The 23,058-nt window shown below is 37.8% G+C and overlaps 1 protein-coding gene across 2 annotated transcripts; it reads left to right on the forward strand.

Moving 5' to 3' along the window:
* The first annotated feature begins 4,600 nt into the window (after nucleotides 1-4,600).
* On the forward strand, nucleotides 4,601-22,300 carry RAB11A (RAB11A, member RAS oncogene family). 2 transcript variants are annotated; one of them, XM_080807856.1, is made up of 5 exons: nucleotides 4,601-4,776; nucleotides 11,260-11,455; nucleotides 12,074-12,267; nucleotides 13,195-13,275; nucleotides 21,501-22,300. In XM_080807856.1, exons 1-5 carry the CDS (start codon nucleotides 4,737-4,739, stop codon nucleotides 21,638-21,640), a joined length of 651 nt encoding a protein of 216 aa, XP_080663982.1. In that variant the 5' UTR covers nucleotides 4,601-4,736; the 3' UTR covers nucleotides 21,641-22,300. The 2 variants fall into 2 exon arrangements, with proteins under 2 accessions (XP_080663982.1, XP_080663981.1); XM_080807855.1 differs by lacking the exon at nucleotides 4,601-4,776 and adding an exon at nucleotides 9,685-9,795.
* The last annotated feature ends 758 nt before the right edge of the window (nucleotides 22,301-23,058 follow it).

Consider the following 23,058-nt stretch of genomic DNA (forward strand, 5'->3'; position numbering starts at 1 on the left):
AAGGACAAAAGGGAGAAGTAGATCCTTCAGACCACAAATTAGGTCTAATACCTATGCAAGGAGGGAGGGAAGAAAGGAGGATTGGGTAAGAAGAGCCTCAGACTGTTATGCAATTCTTTTTTTGTTTGTTTGTTTTTTAAGATTTATTTTAGAGACAGTGTCTGCATGAGGTGGAAGGGGTGGAGGGAGAGGGAGAGAATTACAAGCAGACTCCCTGCTGACCATGGAGCCCAGAGTGGGGCTAGATCTGAAGACCTGAAATTGAAGGATCAGATGCTTAACTGACTGAGGCACCCAGGCATCCCAGACTGTAGTGCAATTCTAAGAAAATCTCAACCAGACTAATGAAGAGCTCCAAAGACTGCCCATTAGAAGAGTCTAATTTTAGTTTATTTTTAAAAGATTTTATTTATTTATTTGAGAAAGAGCATGAGCAGGGAAAGGGGCAAGGAAGCAGCAGGCTCCCCACTGACCAGGGAATATGACATGAGGCCCAATCCCAAGACCCTGGGACGATGACCTGAATTGAAGGCAGACCTTCAACCAACTGAGCCACCCAGGTGCCCCAAGAAGAGTCTCATTTTAGCTAGTACCCCCATCATGCTCAGTCATTGGAACAGTCCAGAGGTAGCATGGTTTCAGTGTGGTTTCAGTGTGCATATTGTAGTAGATCTTGGAGGTGTGGCTGCTAGAGACTCAGCCAACTACACTTCTCAGAACAGACTTTTTTTTTTTTTAAAGATTTTATTTATTTATTTGACAGAGATCACAAGTAGGCAGAGAGAGAGGCTGAGAGAGAGGAGGAAGCAGGTCCCCTGCTGAGCAGGGAGCCCGATGTGGGGCTCGATCCCAGGACCACAGGATCATGACCAGAGCCGAAGACAGAGGCTTTAACCCACTGAGCCACCCAGGCGCCACAAAAAAGGCTTTTTCTTGAAAGAACATGTGAACAGTGTTTCTCTGTAGCTGCCAGAGGTATGGTGTGAAGATTCAAGAAGACTCATCACATATGTGAAACTTATTTATAATAAATAAGGCATTTCAAATCAGTGGGAAAAGATGGACAGTTCAAAGAATGTTGAAACAACTGGCTATCCTATTGGAAAGAATGAATTTAGATCCCTATGTCACATCATCCTCAATATAAATAAAATCTGGATGGAGAAAAAAGTTATAAAGCATTTGAAGAAGCAATATTTTGAATAATCTTGGTGTGGAGAAGCCTTCTTATGCAAAATGCAACACCCAGAAGCCATTAAAAAAAAAAAAGACTGAGAGAGATTTGATTAAATAAAACTTTAAAACTAACATATGGAAAAGAGCATCATTAATAAAATAAAAAATCAGGGGTGCCTGGGTGGCTTGGGTCATGATCTCAGGATTCTGGGATCGAGTCCTGTGTCAGGGTCTCTGCTCATCAGGGAGTCTGATTCTCTTACTCTCCCTCTGTGTTCTTGCTCTCTCTCACATAAATACTTTAGATACTCAAATAGTATATAGCATATAAAATATTGCAGAGTAGCTGGGAAAGTGAATATTTGGCTTTCCAGCTTCTAGGGCAAGTGGGCAAGGAAGAAATGGCTTAGGAATAGGTTTTAATTTACTGAACCTTCAGTATTTGCCATATCCCAGGTTAAGAGAATGGGAATGGTTGTACCAACTATGGTATATTCTTGCTAAGAAAAACTGCAGCAAATGAGTTAAAACTGTATGGACTGATGTGGAAAGATTTTTCAAAATGAAAAACAGTACACATAACCTGATTTTATATATATTAAAAGAAAATGTAACAGTTATCTCTGGAGTTGGAGGAGGAATTCAAGTGGAGGAGGCCCTTAAAGATTTATTCCCTATTTTTGGGTGCCTGGCTGGCTCTCTTGGCAGAGCATGTGACTCTTGATTCTGGGGTTGTAAGTTTGAACCCCTCGTTGGGTGTAGAAATTACTTAAAAATAGAATTCTTAAAAAAGAAAAAGATTTACTCTGTATTTCTATGTTATTTAAGTCATTTACATTAAATTCCTGTATTTCTTGAGAGATTAAAAAAGACACATCAAGCAATTACTACCCTCCTCCAAACAAAACAAAACAAACAAACCATAAAACCATCTCTTCTTTGTCCATGGGTTCCATTTACCATTTTTTTCCATAACAGCCTTTGATTTTTCGTTCTCCTCTATTACCACAATGGTACTCCATTTCTATCAGTTTGTACCTGGTTAATTGCAATAGCCTTCTAACTGATACACTTTCAGTCTTTCTTTACCCCAGTCCTACAGTCCACAGCCAACTTACTTTTCCTAAGACCAGGCTGACTTCAATCATCCCTCTGTCCAAAATCTTTTATGGATCCCCCAAAGAGTTCAAAGGGATGCTAACAGGTGTTCCATGGGAAAAGAGTTCTGTGGTCTGGTGAATCTGGGAAATGCTGTGATTAACACAGTTAAAAAAAGATTTCTTCAGAGTGAAATATCTAGAATTTAAAATGCCAACGTGCTAAGGAAACTTCTAAAGCAGAGGAGACTGTGTAATTCTTTTCAATTTATTTGGCCCTGCAATTCTTCTTCTGAGTAATACTATTTACCTTCTCAGGACACACCTTGAGAAACAATGGCTTAAAGGAGAAAAGTTCATAATTACTTTTTTGGCATTAACGGCCTTACTGAACACTTTTATTTATTTATTTATTTACTTATTTTATCAGCTGATTTCGTCTACTGGTCAAAATGAGTTTCCTTCCTTGCTTCCTCCTTCAGTGGGGTCAATGCTAGTTCTCCTCCTTCTCCTCCAGGGAGTTCTTCCTAATTATCTCAGTCTCTCTGAACAGTGACTCTTAGCACCAGAACTCTCATTAATTACAACTTAAGAACTCTAGTTATTGATATCTCCCTTTTCTTGGAACCATTTTGTTTACTCAAGTGAGTAGAGCCAGGACTGTGTCTTATCTGTAGTATATAATATTTAGCTGCTTGAGAATACTGTGCATCTCCCCTGATGTGGATAATATTTATTTGCACAAGGCAGTATCTAGGCCTTAGATAAACCATCTATTACTTATACCATCACAGAAAGCACTGAAAATGGCACTGTATTAGTTTTCTATTGCGGTTGTAAAAAAATTACCACAAACTTGGTGACTTAAAACAACACAAATAGTTCTCTAGGTCAGAATTCTGCCTGGTGGTTTCACTGGGTTAAAATCAAGATGTCTGCAGGGCTGTATTCCTTCTGTGGGCGATAGGGAAGAATCCATTTCCTTGCCTTTTCTTGTCTTCTAGAAGCCTCTGCATTCCTATCATTGCTTACGGTTTCCACCTTTAAGGATCTCTGTGACAAATTAGGCTCGCCTGGAGAATCTAGGCTACCTCCCTATTTTAAAGTCAGTTGATTTGCAACTTTAATTCCATCTCTAACAGTAATTCCCCTTTGCCATTTAATTTAACATATTCACAGATCTCAGGGATTGGGAAGTGGACCCCTTCAGGGAGTTGTTATTCTGCTCACTACAGGCACCCTTGCCCAAAAGTCTAAATTGAGAGTTTGCATATAGGCGGTGGGGGGGGGGTATGGCAGCAAATGGGAAAAACGTTTTGTAATAACATAACTCTTTTCAAATACATAACTCTTCAAAAACAGATCACTGCTGCGTGATCTTTGGCAAGTCACTGGAGTCTTAGTATCCACATTTCTGCTAAAATGAAAATTGCCATTCTCTGCTCTACTTTTTAAATGAAATAATTATGTAAACAGGTTTAGCTTAGAGGATGACAAATAAGGCTCAAGAAGTTCTTGATGAATCTTGATGAGGAGGGTGGGCGAAGTTCTCCGAATGACATCTGGAGATAGTTTGAGGGATTTCCAGAGAAAAAAAGTGAAAAGCGCCTGCCCTTGAATGAAATTGGAGGTTGAAAATTCTAGCAAAAGGAATCAAGTTACACCGAAGCTTTTGAAAGCTAGCTTTGAGGCAGAAGCCCAGGTTTAAAAAAAAAAAAAAAAAAAAAAAAGGCGAAGTGAAGAGGCTCTTTCGGAGACACCCAGGTGACAATGACTATAGAACCAACGGGTCTTCGTAGGCAAAGGTTATGTTTTGAGAAATTCTTCCCCCACTTCGTTCAAGGCCGTATATACACCGTAGCTGTACAACAATCACTTAATGAATAAGTAAATGAATTCAAAATGTGTTCAGGAAAAAAACGGGAAGGTGTAGGTTCCACCGAGATTTGAACTCGGATCGCTGGATTCAGAGTCCAGAGTGCTAACCATTACACCATGGAACCGCCACAAAAAACACAGCCGCCTTCAGCTAATTCTTAGAGAACCCCGCCCCCCTCGACAAACCTACCACTCAAGCAGGACTGACGCGCTTCCCAGCACCCCATTTCCCCGCATGTCGGCCCGAGAAATGAGGGAAAGGCCATTGAGAGGATGGCAAGCAGTGGCTACGAGCCAGAAGTCCGGAGCTCAGCTTCCCCCACTAAACTTCTTGGAGGGGGCAGAATTTAAAGACGGACTCCATGCTCCGGCGCACCGCCCTTCCAGGGCTCAGGGGCGGAGCGCCACCTCCCGGAAGTACTTCCCCTTAGGGGTTGGGGCCTGGCGGAAGTGTCGTAGGGGCAGGGAGGGGTTCTTTACCCGGTCCGGCAGCTGAAGCTCGGCTCTCGGGTTACCCCTGCAGCGACGCCCCCTGGTCCCACCGATACCACTGCTGCTCCCGCCCCTTCGCTCCTCGGCCGCGCAATGGGCACCCGCGACGACGAGTACGACTATCTCTTCAAAGGTGAGGCCGTGGGCTCTCCGACTTTCCTCACCGAGTCCGGGTTCGGGGGCCCGGGACACTCCCGGGGGACCCGCGTGCGGGCTGCCCCTGCACTGAAGTCGGCCTTCCTCAGCCCTTCCTCTCTGGGCGATTTGTCTTGCCGTCTCCCAGCTCAGCTCTTCAACCCTCAGACGAGGAGTCCTCCCCACACGCCGGGCTCTTAGCGACCTGCCCTTAGGCCTTCGTTATCCTCAGCGCCCCTCACCCTGTGTCCTCCCGGCGGGCTGCTTTCTCCCAAATCGGCTTCGTTTCCCGGGCTCGACGGCCCCTTGAAAGCGGCCGCCCCTCCCACCATCTATCTTTTCGGGTTTGGCGCCCCTCCCCCTCAGTATACACCCTTCTCGGCTCGCCCCCCTTTCCAGAACCCCCCTGACCGGCCCTTCCTCTCACCTTTCCTTCGGCGCGGACTCACACTACAGGTCTTTTTCTCGTCTGCCCCCCCCCCCCTTTTCCCTCGAACGAGCCTCTCTGCGTCTCCTCACAGCCCCTCCCCTCAGACGGACGCCTCTCGAGCGGTCTCCTTCCATTCCCCCGGCCAGGCCCGGGTTAAAATCTGAGCCGGCCAGGGGTCCCCACCCCACCCGCCCCACAGGTCCCGTGGTCAGTAACCTTCTTGCATTGCCCCCGGGATTGGTAGCTATTTCCTTGCCTTTCCTCCCCAAATAATTTAGAGCTCTCCCACGTCTCCTGTGCGACCCCGAGGGTGGGGGGTAGGGCAGGAGGGATTGTCCATCACCCACGCGCGCACTTGTCGCAGTGACCCGGCAGACTGTTGTGACTTCCCATCTAGGCTTTTTTCCTCCTACCCTCCCCACCGAGCGGCAGCCAGCCCGGGAGAACTCTAGACTCAGCTAGCGAGAAGGGGTTGCGGATGGGTGGTGGCTGTTATCCTTGCCAGACCTGAAGGCCCAGTTCCTGAGCAGGAAAGGTTGTGCGTTGCACAAATACTAGCCCGCTTTATCACTATGGACTGGTTGCTTCCTGCTGCACCACTGGGAGGATCCAACCTTTTGGTGCTTTTAGAACAGGAAGGGAAGAATGCTAGTTAGCCACATACCTTTCCCAAAACGTGGGGGCTAGGGGGAACTTGTGTGCTCTTTGGTGAAATGTAATATGTTTTACAAGATAGGGAAACATGTAGTGCCCTTGGACAAAACACATTGGAGCGTGGGGAATGGATAGAAAGAATTGCCTGTTGGTTAGTCGGAAAGAATCCCGATAGTTTTTTTGTTTTTTAATAAAAAAATAAAGGGTACAGTTTTCAATGGAAAAGAGTACGGTAAATGCTTTTTTTTTTTTTGTTTTTGTTAAGTGAATGCATTCTTACTCAGATGCTTTCACTGCTCCTGAATTAGGGCAGCCATCAGTAGTATGCTGAACAAAGATCATTACCAGGGAGGAAGAAACCATTGCTATAAAAGCTTTACAGTGGAGGGTGGAGTTTAAGAGTGTTAAGCATGGTGATTCTGACCTTGTCATTGGGTGCGAAGAATGATTTACTAAAGGAAGCAGGAAACATTGCTTTATCAATACTTTGCAAGTCTTATCACCACTTAACTCCTCTGGGCCAAAATATTCTGTCATATAGGGTGAGTATATCCAGTGTTCACCTTCATTCCCCATAGTGCAAAATCATGTACAGAGAAGAGTACTTAATGCATTTTGTAAATACAAAAAGGAGAGGTGGGTTGGTTAGCATACTGTTTGCTGGAGGCCTCTGGGGTCATGTGAAATTACTTAGGTGAGACCCTAGAGAGTAGTGGTTAGTCATTAAAAGTTTTATTTCTTAAAATAAGGTACAAAGCAGTAGGCCTTTGTAGCTACCTTTCAAGTGATTAATTTAGAACAAGATAGACTAGTAAGAATATTTTTCCTGTTTGGTTTGGAGCTTGACTGTTGTTTATAGAAACCATTTATTTTTTTCACTAAGAATATTAACTATCCTGAATTGGCTTAAGGGATTTTAATTTGGGATTAGACCATCCTGTTAACAGTGATTGAGAGCACAGGGCTTTGGAATCACACAGGCCTGGATTCAAATTCAGGTCTTAAACTTGCTTTTTGACCTTTGAGCCTCCAATTCCTCGTTTATAAAAAGGAAATAGTACCTATCTCTCAGAACTATTACCAGAATTAAATGAGACTGGTTTTGAGGATTCAGTAGCTGATAATAATGTGAAGAAAGTTACTGTGATTCTTGTCAGCTTTTTGGAACCTTAAATCTTTAAGAGCATTTAAGTATTACGAAAGAAACTTAAAAGTAGGAATTTTTAAAGTATTTTGTGTTTCCAATGGGTTATGGTTTCATTTTGTTGTACATTTTGCTGTTTAAACATAGGATGTTTAAAAAATTCTGCTGAGAAGAATTTCCACTTTTTAAAAGCTCTTACAGGATATGAGTCACTTTTTTTTTTAACTTTAGTGCTGATTATTTAGCCAATTTCTTATTTATACGATTATATATATATTTTATTTTTTCATAAACATTTTGATACACATTTCATCGTTTATTGGTTAACCATTTTCTTACACTGGTTATAATCTGTATTTGATTCAGAGAGGGAAGCATTCATTATTGATACACTATATAGGCTTTTAAAAAAATTCCATCCTTTACAAATAATCAAGGTTGGGGCTGTCGAAATTATGTATATGTTTTTTCATTTTTTATTAACATATAATGTATTATTAGCCCCAGGGTATCTGATTATATTTTAAAGCAGAGCAACAATAATTTTAAAGTGGTTTCATTGTACAGAGGTTTATTCACCGACACGAGGTAGACCTTTCTACTTGTAAGATTGCTTACCTTGCACACTTAACTTGAGGGAACTGAAAGTTTGTAACTCTAACCAGTTGAAAATGAAGGGATATTTTGATTAGTATGGGATGGAGTGGTCCAAATGGGAGTGTAATGTAGGGAGAGAGCGTGACAGGTATTCAGTGTTATGTATTTGTTCTTGAACATTAATCTTTAGTTAAGCTCAATAGGAGACTCTTGGTGTACAAGGTGGGGAGGTTATTTTTTAAGACTTGACTTTTTGTTTTAAAAGCTTTATTTAATTCTACAATTATGTATATACAATGTGGTGGCCCTTTGGTACACATAGTGAAGTAAGCATCAATCATAGCTGCTATTGGTGTTGTAGACACCAATTCAGAGTCACGTTTTTTGAAAATAACTGGATACATAGTCTACATCATTTTCTTTTCAGTCTAGCTGAAGGTCAATAGTAATTAACCGTCAGCTGATTGTCATTGGAAAAGATCTTAGGAGCTTTGCTGTCTTGCATGGGTAGTTTTTCTTTCACAACTTTCAGTTGAGCAACTCACATTCTGCTGAATCTGGAAAAACTTGTCTAGGCTAAAGCCTTATTGACTTACCGAATACATTTTATTTTCAAGACTTTTGGTGAGGTAAGACTGTGAATATAGTTGAAAGAGTAGAAGAATCTCCTAAGTTTATTTATAAAAATCAGTATGAAAATTACCGGTTATCCTTTCAGGTGATAACTTTTAGATCTGATGTACTGTGATTGATTTGTTGAATTAAATTTTAGTCAGTACATTAGTTTGCAAGAAAGTATATAGAACTAAATGTGGTTGAAGAGATGGAACTTCTTTTTAAATAATGGATAATTTATATGTATATTTTGCTCTTATGGGATTTGCCTAATATTTGATACATAATGAAGCAGATTTAATATTAGGTATTAGAATGGTAGTTAAAGTTCAGGTGAGGTTAACCAAGTGGTAATAAAATCATTAGGTTATTTTAGAAATACTGTAGATATTTAATATATAGATGCTGTTATTTACGTTTATATTATTATACATACTCCCCCTCCCCCTCCATTCACTATATAGATGGATATAGTTATAAAATATTTAAAGTGGGAAGTACTTTTAACTTAAGGTACTAGTTAAGGAAAACATTGGAAAATCATTGCAAATTACTTTCTTGAACTATAGGATGTGATCATATAGTTTGTCACATTTTTAAAGATCAATTATATATTGTCATTTTAATGAGGGAAAGTATTTTAATTAGAAATTGAGTCCCATAAACTTTTTTGGGAGGGATTACTTTTTCAGTCATAGCCAGTAAATTCTCTTATGTTGCTTAGGTAATTTAATCCATTCTGGTATGTTTATTTTTTAGTGACCTTAAGTGTAACCCATCCTGTTTTAGTTTCTCATTTGGTAACTGAATAAAACCAGCTTTCCTTATTGTGCCGTTTCTCAGTATCTTCTTGGTAGCACTGTTCTTACAGAACCAGTATCTTCTGGTGTCATTCAAGATATAATCCTTCAACAAGTTGTTTGTCTTTTAATTCTGGCAACTCTGTCCATGTCTAGTTGAGATAATTATTTTATACTGTATAAAGCATTCATGAGTCTTGAATTATTTTCAGATAAGGGTGCTATTTTTTATAATGTTAAAATTAATTGGTTACATGGAGGGGAAAAACACCTTCCCTATCTTTATGCTGAGGTGGGGAGATAATGAGCATAATCATTAATTAATATGGAAGTCAGAAGGGAAAAACCAAAACTTGAAAGTCGTAGAGTTTTTGTGGGAGGGAGAAGATGTTCTTTGAGTGTGTTATTTAATTTTCCAGAGGCATTGTCATTCTAGATGTCCTGCTTTTTGGTTTTAAACCGACTGGCTCCTGAATTACTGATATCTGAGTGACTATGAAGTAGGCATGTTTTAACTTTTTGGTTTTTCCCTTCTTCCCGGTTCCCACCTCAAGTGAGGCTGTTACACTTCATTGCTAGTGTGGGTTTGGAAATGATTCTCAAAGGGTTTCGAATGAGCAGAGTATCAGGCCTCTTGCACCAAGGGGCAGTGGTGTGTGTATCCTGTTAATAGGGTCAACTGTCACTGAAAATGGGATTTGACCTCATCTCCAGAAATGTACTCCTTGGAAACTAACATAACCAACCATCCTAGAAAACTGGAAGTGCATTGTTTTGGTATGTTACTTTGATGACTTTATCATCTTTCCTGTTATCCATGTTAAAGCATTCGCTATAGTATCTGTGTTTGTCACAGTACCTTTGACATCTCTAATTGACTATAGCTAGAAGTGCTCTTTGTGCTGCATGGAGTTACTGCCACCTGGATGATTTCTTGCTGAATCAGCTAATAGAGGAAGTCAAGAAGATATGCATTTGATAATGTACTCTATCCAAGACTGTCCAGAGGCCAGTTTATATCCGCTCTTGTGGCAAGGAAGGAATGCATAATAGATTCTCTTTGCCCTCTGACCAGAGTGCTATGAGCTCTTAAGAGTTTTTACCTCCCTCTCCCCTTACCACCAGATCATAATCATTTTTAATAAGGCATGGTCTTACTCCTTGGTGGCGTTCTCACGTTTGATTTTCTAGTCCTGTTGCCTAAATCAGTTAGCCAGTAAGAAAAACATTGAAATGCTGATACCATTTATTTTTCTTTGTAAAAAATTTTTTAGTTCATGTTCTATAAACCCGTGAGCTCGTTTTGTTCTTTATATTCAGATAGAAATGCTTTAGAACAAGTTAACTGCCTGTTTTCCCATTGTTTATGAAATTCTTAAGGATAACATTGCCTTGGGTGGAAAAAAATCCTCATGTATTAGTAAATAAACTGCCTCCTGTAGTAATCACAGGAAATAAGTTCATCTAAACCAAACTAGTTTTTAAAAAAGTCTTAAGTCATAAGAGACAAAGTATGTGCCCTCCTTGCTTTGGCGTTTACTCAGAGTAAGTCAGAATTATTAGCTTCCTAGGGCCCCTGTTAAACTTAATTGGGGTGTCTGTTTTTGTAGAGGTCTATATAGCTTCCTGCCCATCTGATAAATGCAACTTTGAAAAGGTCATCATAGTGTCTGTGATCTGGATGGCAAAGTTTATAAATGTGATGCCTCATATGGTAAATATGTTTCATTTTGCCAAGGTGTGAGTCCTGAGGTCACACGCAGTCTTTGATGAAACTAAGAACATTTTCACTGTTTCCCTCTTTTCTACTCACTAACATCCTTTATTGCTTTCATGTGTGATATGATATACTTTAATATCACAAATTGTTTATTTGGTGTTTATTTGGTATCTTTCATGTTGGTTACCTTTTGTGGTAGTAAGGTTGGTACAGCATTGACAGTAATTAATCAGTGCCTAGTGGACCTGCAGTTAAAATTGCATGTGTAAGACAGGATACTGTATTTGTGCTAAGCAGATGATGTGTGGAAGTTATTATGTAGGCAGACATAGTTTAAAAAGAATAAATTGATTTTATCGATTGGTAACAGGTGAAGAACATGGACTCTTTGTCTCTCCTCTACCCCCATCCCTTTTAAAAAATCAGATGCTCTTTTTTGCTTTAAAACATGATGGTATTCTGAACGGTATCTGCCTCATTCATCTGACATTAAGTGCTTTGTTGTTGTTTTTTTTTTTCAGTTGTCCTTATTGGAGATTCTGGTGTTGGGAAGAGTAATCTCTTATCTCGGTTTACTCGAAATGAATTTAATCTTGAAAGTAAGAGCACCATTGGAGTAGAATTTGCAACAAGAAGCATCCAGGTTGATGGGAAAACAATAAAGGCACAGATATGGGACACGGCAGGGCAGGAGCGATACCGAGCTATAACATCAGCGTAAGTCTCATAGTCTGTAAGTTCTGAGAAATAGATTGCCATCAACTGAATTAGCTGATTTTTGGTATTGGAAAAAGTACTTTTTTCCCTTGTAAGAATTCCAGTATTAGGATTTTGAAATGTATTTATAAAACGTGTTTTTAAAAATATATAATCCAGGGCGCCCGGGTAGCTCAGTGGGTTAAGCCGCTGCCTTTGGCTCAGGTTGTGATCTCATGGTGCTGGGATCGAGTCCTGCATCGGGCTCTCTGTTCAGCAGGGAGCCTGCTTCTCTCTCTCTCTCTCTCTGCCTGCCTCTCTGCCTACTTGTGATCTCTGTCAAATAAATAAAATCTTAAAAAAAAAATATATATATATGGGACTCCTGGGTGGCTCAGTGGGTTAAAGCCTCTGCCTCACATCATGATCCCAGGGTCCTGGAATTGAGCCGCGCATCCTCCTCTCTCTCTGCCTGCCTCTCTGCCTACTTGTGATCTCTCTCTATCAAATAAATAAATAAAATCTTAAAAAATATGTGTATATATATATATATATATATAATCCATATATTTAGTTCTTTCTAGTGTTCTCTTCCATTGTATGGTTTTCTAATAGTTAAATACCTGTTTCTGTTTTCAGATACTATCGTGGAGCTGTAGGTGCCTTATTGGTGTATGACATTGCTAAACATCTCACATATGAAAATGTAGAACGATGGCTGAAAGAACTGAGAGATCACGCTGATAGTAACATTGTTATCATGCTTGTGGGCAATAAGAGTGATTTGCGTCATCTCAGGGCAGTTCCTACAGATGAAGCAAGAGCTTTTGCAGGTTAGTGATACGAATTGCATGGTATTACAGAGATTCTGTATTTTTTACTCTTAACATCTTGCAGTTTTGATACTTTTCCACTGACTGTAATTGCTTACAATAGTTTCAGAAAGGTAAACATGAATGCTTAGCAAGGATTGTTGTTCTGAAAGTTTGTGATGACTTTCTCTTTTGCGTAACTTTGAGTTATAACACTGTAGTTTTTGCTGCCAAAAGTTGGATATAAATCCTACTTTCTTTCCTTTTGAAGGAGTAGATGACATCTATCAGTTTATTCTGTGCTTCCTGTCTATTTCTCTGTTATGTCTGTGTAAGGCTGCTCTGTGTGGGTCTGAAAGATACTGGCCCAGGGAGTTTTAACAACCCACAGGGAATGTGGCTACCGGGAGTTAAAAACTTCTTGGCTTAGTAGAGGACCTGCCTATCTCTTCTGTTCTGGTAGGGGTAGCCTATCAGAAGGCAGGATTGTGTATTCTTGACTAGTGAAAGTTGTGACTATGTGCTAGTGATTTGATGTGAATAAGGTTTTTATAATAGTTTTTTAGTTTTCCAGGCAAGAAGCTTCATTTAAAAAAATTAGAATTCTAAGTGAATAACACCTACCTACCCATGTTTGTATAACTCTGTGGGTTGATGGGGGAGAAGGACAGTAATAGTGGAAATAACTGAGTATTTGATAAGTTTATTATATTTTGAGTAATGTCATTTATTGCTGTTCATTGGTAGTATGTAGCTGTAGTAAGTATTTCTTAATTAAGAAGCCAGTGAAAATTTCTCACTATTCTTTGATGCCCTTACTGCTGAAGAAGTTGGGGAGGGCTTAATTTTTAGAAAGTTTGTATTTTCCTTTTGAAGCCTTGAATATATTACATCTCTTGCGTAAAATTTGACAAGACTGAAGTTTTTATCTCCTCCTCCCCCCCCCAGAAAAGAATGGTTTGTCTTTCATTGAGACTTCTGCCCTAGACTCTACAAATGTAGAAGCTGCTTTTCAGACAATTCTGACAGGTAAGACTTGAATTTTTAGATTATACTAGTGAAAATTTGAAGTTTTAGTAATGTAATTTAAACAAATTAAGAAACAACTATATATCACACTGAGAGTGACTATCATTTGAGAGCTGCTGTAGCAAGAGCTGTTAAAGGACCAAATTAGTTAACCCTTGCTCGCTGAGCTTTAACTATCCTCATTTATCTGGTTTATATTGGGAAAAGTACTTTGAAAATAATTTCCTTGCTTCTGTTATTACTTCATCCAGGTATTCCATACTTTGTGGTAATCCTTAAAGGTATTTTCATAAGATAAATATTGAAATCCTGGCTATGGAAAGATATAAATGTCCTTTGAAATTCAGTCAAGAAAAGGCTTGCTTTGTTCTGATACATTATAGTAGCAGCTAGAGAAAAACACATTTTTAAAAAAATTTAAGTGAAAAAAGTAAAGTTCTCCTGTGATATGTTGTAGAAGAAGCACAGTGTCACCTGTGGAGAGAATTGGCAAGTGATTGCAGATGGAAACGTTTAAATAAGTAGTGGGAAAAGAACAAAGGTCATGCTGTTTTAAAATGTAGTTGTGCAGATCAGGTCAACCTTGAATTACAAGAAGACAATGTATTTGTGTTGACTAACTTTTACCCTGACTTTATTAGAATGACCAACTTATCAGCAAGTTTAATCATAATCCTCTACTAAGTAGTTTTTTGGGTTGTCTTAAAGTACTATAAAATTATATATTATTTTTAAGAACTCTGTAAATAATGGAGTATAGGATTACTATATAGCAGTCTAATGTGGTGTTCTAACAAGTCCGTATGGAGAAATGGTTAAATGAGTTTCCAATTTTAATGTAACAAGATTTTAATGTATTCTTTGTATGCAGCACTTATATTAGAGGTGAATGGATTTCAATTTTTAATTTTTATTTTTAAAACTTTTTTTTTTTTTTTTTTTTGGTGGAGAGAGCGAGCACAAGGTGGGAGGGCAGAGGGAGAGCGAGAGAGAGAATCTTGGGCTCCACAAGAGTCAGACTCTTAACTGAATACAAAGGTGCCCCAATTTTTTTAATCTTAATTTTTCTAAGTTTTTATTTAAATTCCAGTTAGTTAACGTACAGGTAATATTAGTTTCAGGTGTAGAATTTAGGGATTCACAGATTTTAACTTTTAAATGTCTTATTTTATACTGGAAATAGGTAGAGAACAAAGCCTAGAATTTAAGAGCATGGACTTGGAGCGCTGGCTTAGATTTTAGTCCTGCCTCCTTCACTTTTCATTGGCTCTGTAATCTTAGGCAAATTACTTAACCTTTGTAGGCCTTAAATTCTTTATCTGTAAAATTTAAATATATTCTGGGGAGGTTTTTTTGTTTTGTTTTGAGAGAAGGTGGCTTATATTTATAAATACCTTGTGATATGATTTGACTTGATTGTTATGTTGTGACTTAAATGTTTTTGTCTTTATAACCCATAGAAAAGAATCACCTATCATTTGAAACATCTACTCTAGACTCCAAAAATGAGTACATGAGTTCTTACACGTAAAACACTTAGCTATCCTGGTACAGAGTGGACATTTGATGAATTAGTAGCTAAATAGCCATTAAAGAATGAAAAAAAAAACACTTTGTTAAACATAAAGTAGATACTGGTGATTCACATACAGTCGATATAATAAACAATAGTTTAATAGAACTCTTTTCTGTTACCAGAAAAATAGCGACTAACAACTGGTGCTAAGGTTGCATTAGTTTTTGGAACACAGTAGCTTTCCTTTAGAATCTCTGTGTCTGGTTTCATTACAGACTGTTGCAAGCAAGATTTAAATGTTGCTGTTTATCTGCAAATTCTGCTTCTTTTCTTAAAATCACTTGAGCAGATTCTTATTGAATCAATATGTAGAGTACGAAATTTAGACCTAAGAATTGTAGGTTTTTACTAGCATTTTGCTCCTACTTCCTGTGTAACTAGTCACTGAACCTCCCTCATCCTAGAGTCACAGTATCTTAAGTAGTGAGTGAGTTAAGTCATCTTGAGGGTCAATGAGTCTCTCAAGGCCTCTGAAAACATTGAAAAATTTTTTTAGTCAGTTCTTGTTGAGGGTTTTTTTTTTTTAAGATTTTATTTATTTATTTGACAGACAGAGATCACAAGTAGGCAGAGAGGCAGGCAGAGAGAGAGGGGAGAAGCAGGCTCCCTGCTGAGCAGAGAGCCGGATGCGGGGCTTGATCTTAGGACCCTGAGATCATGACCTGAGCCGAAGGCAGAGGCATTAACCCACTGAGCCACCCACGCACCCCCTTGTTGAGATATTTTTATGTCCCATCAGATCTTGTCTGTAATGGAGCCCATTCTTATCTCCGTTTCTAGACTGTTCTGATACTATGTGAAGATGAGACTATCTGCAGTTAACTATTTTATGTACCAGTTTGTAACATTGAACTTAATGATCGCTCAAACATGAACTAACTAATCAATAAGTATGATATAAACTTCACATTAAACTGTTTTGTCCTTAAAGATGAAGAACATTTAGGAGTGCCTGGGTGGCTCTGCTTTCAGCTAAGCTCGTGATCCCAGGGTTCTGAGATTGAGCCCCACATTGGGCTCCCTGCTTAGTGGGGAGCCTGCTTCTTCCTCTCTCTCTGCCATTCCCCTTGCTTGTGCTCTTTGGCTCTCTCTCTGTCAAATAAATAAAATCTTTTTTAAAAAAGATGAATACTTGGCTATTTTTCTTAAAATTCACTCTAGATTTAAGAAGACTAGCTTCACTTACTACCGTTTTTCCTTTCTATATTCACTACTTTCTCAGCTTACTCCGCAAATCTCCGTGTTGTTCTGTGGGATCAGCTGCTATTGCATAGGGCAGTAGACCTCTGTTCTTTTGCATGTGCTAGGATGTTTGTTCTAAACTTTTCTTCTCTTTATACCAGTGGGAGTATTAATACTTAGAAAAAACAGGGAGGAATGGGGCATCTGGGTAGTACAGTTGGTTAGGCATCTGACTCTTGGTTTAGGCTTGTGTCGTGATTTTGGGGTGATGGGATCTAACACATCATCAGGCTCTGTGATCAGTGTAGAGTCTGCTTGGATTTCTCTCTCCCTCTCCCTCTGTCCCACCCCTGCCAAAATAAATAAATCTTAAAAAAAAAAAAAAAAGGGGTAAAAGAAATGGGGAGGACAAAAAACCAGAAAAGACAACAGTAATCTCATTAGGTTTAATTCTACCTTGAATGTTGACAGCATTAAGAGAGCATTTACATTGTATTTGCTGTTGCTGGAAGAAAAAACAGGTTTTTCATTTTTTAAGGTGGAAAATTATGTGTGGAAAATTTATCTACATTATTACTCCAAAGTTAATTGTGTTGCTTGTTTAGAATAGACCTGTGGCATTTTTAACATCCATGAATTTGCTGGTAACTCCATGACAATTTTGCTGATATTTTTAGAGGTAGTTAGCTAGTACTTGAATTGAGCCTGCTAGACTGCCCAGACTTTTCATTGCTGTGCAGTTTTGTTTTCTTTCATCCTCAGGTTTGTTAAGGGATGTTTTTAACCCATACTGCCATACTCTTATTATTTTTTCTTTTAACTTTGAGTTTTGACAGTGATGCTGTGTACTGTTCTTTTTCTTGTACCATTTGAGAGTGGCAGACATGTTGCCTCTTGCACCTAAGTACTTTTCAGTGCATATTTTTTAAAAACAAGGATGTCCTCTTTCATAACCATAGTGCAGTTATCAAAAATCAGAGTTAGATTGTAGTCCATATCAATGTTTAGCAGCAGACCTTGTGCACATCTTTCCAGTTGTTCGAATTACATCCTTATTAGCAGAAGAAATTCTGAGATCAAATCACACATTGCATTCAGCTCTCCTACATTTTGCATCTCCTGTAATCTGGAACAGATCCTTAGTCTTTAGTTTATTGACATCTTTTGAAGGGTACAGGTCATTTATTTTGTAGTGTCCTGCCATTTGGGTTTGTCTCATGTTTCCTCATGATTAAATTCAGATTATTGCAGTTTCAGCAAGAACACGACAAAAGTGATTTGAGTGCATCTCATCAGGAGGTCATGATACTGGTTTGTTGCATTCATTTACTGGTGATGTTAACTCTGATCACTTGGTTAAAGTGGTACCTGTAAGGTTTCTCCACATAATTAATAAGCCCAAGTCATCTTTTTAGTTATGAAGGCTGAATTCTTAATTTTATGATTAAAATAGTGAGAATCATTTAATTAGGTGTAGGATTTTTTTTTAACGATTTTCTTTCTTTCTTTGACAGAGATCACAAGTAGGCAGAGAGGCAGGCAGAGAGAGAGTTGGGGAAGGAGGCTCCCTGCTGAGCAGAGAGCCTGATGCTTGATCCCAGGACTCTAGGATCATGACCTGAGCTGAAGGCAGAGGCTTTAACCCACTGAGCCACCCAGGCACCCCCTTTTTTCTTTTTTTCTTTCTTTTTTTTTTTTTTTTTTAATGTAGGCACTATGCCTAGCATGGAGTTCAGTGTGGGGGTTGAACACATGACACTGAGATCAAGACCTGAGCTGAAATCAGGAGTCTGACGCTTAACCAACTGAGCCATCCAGGTGCCCCTAGGTGTAGTATTTTTGTTCTTGGCATGTGGCAGTCTTTCAGATTTGTGTCAGTATATCAGTCAGAGCATTTTTTGATGTTCAAGAAATTTAATGGTGAGCAGTGGGTTTGAAGAAGGCCTAACAAATTCTGACCTAGGCTGTAGTAGAATAACTCTGGCTTTTGTTAATTTCACAATTTTTGAGAGCCCAGGGAATTTTAGCTCTCTATTTATTCCCCAATTTGGAGAACAGTTGCATTTAACTTCCTTAGAGTGTACTTTGCAACTTGCTTCATACTTTCATTAGAGTTGAAATAGGCATATGTCTTTTTAATTGAATTTTACCAGGTTCTATTTAAAACTATCTTCTATTAATATTTTAACTTACTACTTAGATTTATAAGAGACTCTAACATAAGAACGGCACAGAAGAATTCCTTTTCTTTTTAACCTTGCCTAACCTTTGGACATCTTGAAAAGGGGATGTGCAGAAATTGTATCACATATATTTGGTTCTAAGGGAGAACATGACCTTGAAAGAAGAAAATATTTGCATCTGGTTTAGTACTTTATTAGTCCTGTTTCTCTTCCCCCACTTAAATAACTTCTAATCAGATACCAGCTAGAAGCTACCTGCTTCCTATTTTCTTAACAAAGCTGTTTTTTTCTTTTAAGTGACACACCCAGCCATAGGAGATGTTAAATAAATTGAGTAGCTTCTTAGTGCCCATTCTACTTGAAGAAATGTTTTCTTTTACTTTTTTGATCAGTGCTTTCCTGTTTTCCTTATTGCTTTGGTATTTTCATTAGCGGATCTCTTTTTGGTGACTGGGACAAATGTCGCAGTAATCCATTTCTACAAAATAGTGTGCAGTACTTGCAGACCAGTTATACAATACTGCTCACATTTCTTGCTTTGTAATGGGATCTCTTTAATATTTAACTTTCTGTTCTCTGAGAACTCTGCCTTTTGTTCTGTTACAGTATTTGCTTTTCATGTAAGAGCCTACAAAATATTTTTTGTTTTGGTTTCCCTAACTTGAATCTTCAAAACAACTTGTAAAGAAGTTAAAATTGTAGAGGGTCACATTTAATCATTTGCACTTTTAAAGACAAGCCATCCAGTTTGGGAATAGAACATTAAAGAATGAACAGTAGAGTTTTACATTAAGTTGTTAATTGTCTTTATTCTTTAGCCACTAGCCTGATTGAATGAGTGTCTTTTCCTTTACCCTTGATACACTCTCCTAGTTCCATCTTTTTTCAATAAAAAGAATCTAAATGAAGACTACATATCCTTTTTTTAAAAAAATTCAATCAGTAGGCTTTCTTTATTGTTTTTCCCTTGATACTTCTTCAGCTTTGAGAAGTAGTGTCAGTCTTCTCAAACATAAATTTTAGCCACCCCCCAACCCTCCAAAAAGTAAGAAAAGGTACATTATAGCTGTCAGTGTTTTTGCTAGTTTACACGTCAGTTGACTACAGCTTGCTGTTGTTCAACTTTAGGGAAATTAGTTCTTAATTTGGAGAAAATGTTTTTATTTAACACATTCATTTTTCTTTAACTTTTTGTAGTGGAAAGTTTCCAGCATACCAAAAGGAGGACAGTATCCTGAACTCCCATGTAGCCACCAACAACCATTAGTTCATGACCAGTGTTCTGTTCCACCTATTCCCCCTCCTTTTTTTTTTTTTTAACAAATGGCAGATATTACTTCATTTAATTGGTAAACATTTCATGATGTATAGCTAAACGGTTAGGGCATAAACCCATAACAAAACCATTCAAAAATTGGCAGTAATTTCTTACTTATTATCCACACAGTATTAAAATTTTCTGTTTCAATTTTTTTTTTTAACACTTCAAATTAGAATCCAATCCAAGTGATGTTACTACATTACAGTTGGTTGACATGCTCTTGGAGCATTTTGAAAATACAGTTCTACTTCCTCTTTCTTATCCTTTAACTTTCTATTTTTAAAATTTTCAAGTATTATAGAAATAATGTTGTACCCTTCTAGAATCATCACTTTACCACATTTGATCTATTTCTATGTGTATGTATACTTTTTTCCCTTTTGCTCAGTCTTCAGAAAGTAAATTGTAGACATTGTGTCACTTTTTACAAGTTAATATTGAAGCGTTTTATCACCTAAGTACAAGGCATTCTGCATAATCACAATACCATATATCATATTTAAGAAATTTATGTGTGTATGGTATTAGCTAATGTGCAGTTCATATTTCTGTTTCTCCAAGTATACTACCAATTCTTTTATAGATTTGGTTTTTACATTTTAAATGTCATTTCGGCCAAAGGTCACACATTGATGGAATTGTTTTATATCTGGGGTATTATTAAATAGAGTGGCTATTTAAGAGTAACTACTGGGCACAAGTTATTGAGTGCTTGAAATATGGCTAGTGGACTGAGGAAACGGATTTTAAATTTAAGTATGTGACTGCCATATTGATCACTACAGATGTAGAACATTTGCCTCCATCTTTTAAATGCATTTTTATAACAATAAAATTTTTGAAGACTCTTGGCCAGTTTTTCTGTAGATTGTCCCTCAATCTGGATTTGTCTAATTGTTTTCTTAGGATAAATTAATTTTAAATATTTTTGACAAGAATACAATACATTGATGTCCTTCATAGGAATACAGTGTCTTTCATAGTACATCATAATAGGAGTCACATCGTTTCAATTTGTCCCAGTTTTAGAATTCTCTTACCTTTTGAGGTGTTTTTGTTGTTGTTGTTTTTTTTTTGGAGGAGAACTAGGAGACTAAAGATAAACAAGATAGAACCTCTGTTTGTAAGGAGTTTATAATTTAGTCAGAGGGAAATACTTTCAGTCAGTGAAATAAAGGACCAAATAAAATGAGTTAATAAAGATACGTGGTATAGAGGAAATTAATAACATTTATTGGACCAACTAGTTAGTTACCACACCCCTACTATATGGCATATCCTGGAGAAAAATAACTGAATAAGGTTGATAAAGTGCTTGTCTTTACAGAGTTTAATGTCTAGGGGAAAAAAGGTAGACAGTTTTTGTTTTGTTTTGTTTTGTTTACAGTTTTGGTAAGTGTCATAAAATCTTAAGTTCCTGGTTAATAATTATTTCATTACAATTTAACTTTAGTAGTTCAGGAGGCATTGATAGACGTTATCGTTTCCTCCCTTTTTAAGAGTCCTTTGGGGATTTTGGCATATTTATGAAGTTATGCTCTTCCCTATACAGACACGAAATATACTAATGTATCTCATAGTGCAGATTTATTTTTATTTTTCTGTTGTATAGTATCAATGTATGCAGGGGTTTTTGATAAAGGTTAGACTGAAAATACTCTCATGGTTTAATTTATATTTTTCTCATAGCTTAATTTAGATCTAATCCCATAAACTGTAATGTCTTTGAACCAATCTATTTAAGTGACTGGTGAACCTTTCCTTCTGAAATGGAAAACCTTTTTTTCTCTTCTTACCGTTACTCTAATCAATGGCTGTTTGAAAATAAAACTTTAATTTATACATTCTTTGTCCAACCTTATTTGCAGTCATTTTCTGCAAATCTGTTTTCTACTTCTGTGTACTTCTGTATCTGCTACTAATCAGTCTATTCATAGTGAGTATTGCTGTTTTTTTTTCCCAGAGATATACCGCATTGTTTCCCAGAAGCAAATGTCAGACAGACGTGAAAATGACATGTCTCCAAGCAACAATGTGGTTCCTATTCATGTTCCACCAACCACTGAAAACAAGCCAAAGGTGCAGTGCTGTCAGAACATATAAGGCGTTTCTCTTCTCCCCTAGAAGGCTGTGTATAGTCCATTTCCCAGGTCTGAGATTTAAATATATTTGTAATTCTTGTGGTCACTTTGTGTTTTATTACTTCCTCATACTTATGAATTTTCTCATGTCTTAAGTCTTTTGATTTTAGCTTTATAAAATCATCCACTTGTCCCGAACGACTGCAGCATTTTTTCATGCTATGGCTTCACTAGCCTTAGTTTAATAAACTGAATGTTTGGATTCCTCAGTTATTGTTTACTTTTCATCATGGAAGCCTGTCACTCTAGGACATATTAGAACTTGATCACTTGAAGCTCAGACCTATTGGTCTTGATCAAACTAAGAAGACTTTAAAAGAAATAAGCTATCATTTTGCCACAGAGCAGCTTATAATGAGCAGCTTATAATTCATACACTCTTCTCTCAATGCAGTGTATATTTCCACAAATCTAAGAATTGCCCTATAAACAGCAGGATTTTGAGAGCTTGAAAATTTTCCATTATTCTGGAAATCAATTTCTAAAATGCCTTAATAGGATTAAGTAGTTTAGTATAAATTTTGTTTTTTAATTTTTGTAAGCATCAAAGTTGATTAGAGAGGGGGACACTTTTTCTGGACAAGAATTATCTTAATAAACAAAAGACTGTTTTATGGTTTCAGTAGCAGTGTGGTTATGGAGCCATATGTTAAACGATGCTGCCTGGCAGGCTGGGAACTTGAGAGACTGGTGGAATTCCATCTGAGATGCCTCTGTTGCAATGATCAGGCAGCCCAAATCATTGAACCCATCTAATTTCCTGGCAGTAGATTATGTGGCATTTTATTGCTCAGGCAATAACTGGTTTAATGCTCTTAGTATCAAATTGTGAAGTGTTAATTTTGTCTTAAAACCTTCCAGTAAATGAAATGCAACCTAGTTTTATCACCATATCTATCAGCAGGCATGGATGATTATTTTAACAATGCTAATTTTTGAGTTTTGCAGTATATTAAGGAATACAGTCCAGTTAAATATCTGGTTTCAGTATGTCTGAAGAATATAGTGAGAGGTTACTTTCTGCTCAAGTGGTACCACTTAAAGGCATGTATTCTTTTAGTATGTAGTACCTTGAGTTTAAATAGAATGCATTTAGGCATTATACAAACCTGAACTACTTTTTCCCCATTACATTATTAAAATCGGTGGAGCAACTAGTTTCCCATTTAGAAATGTGCACTACTAATACTGAATTTTACTTTCTTGTGGATAATATTAAGCACTTACTCTGCAGTGTTCTGAAAGTTGTGTCAACTGAATTGATACTATTCAGGATGGTGGAATATCCCCCAAGTACAAAAATATGTGTGTGTGGGCTTGCATAGATTACTATGTTTCATAGTTAATCTATCTTTTGCGGTGCTCATGACGTGTGGGGCA

The sequence above is a fragment of the Martes martes genome (genome assembly GCF_963455335.1).
Source record: "Martes martes genome assembly, chromosome: 7".
Lineage (NCBI taxonomy): Eukaryota > Metazoa > Chordata > Mammalia > Carnivora > Mustelidae > Martes > Martes martes.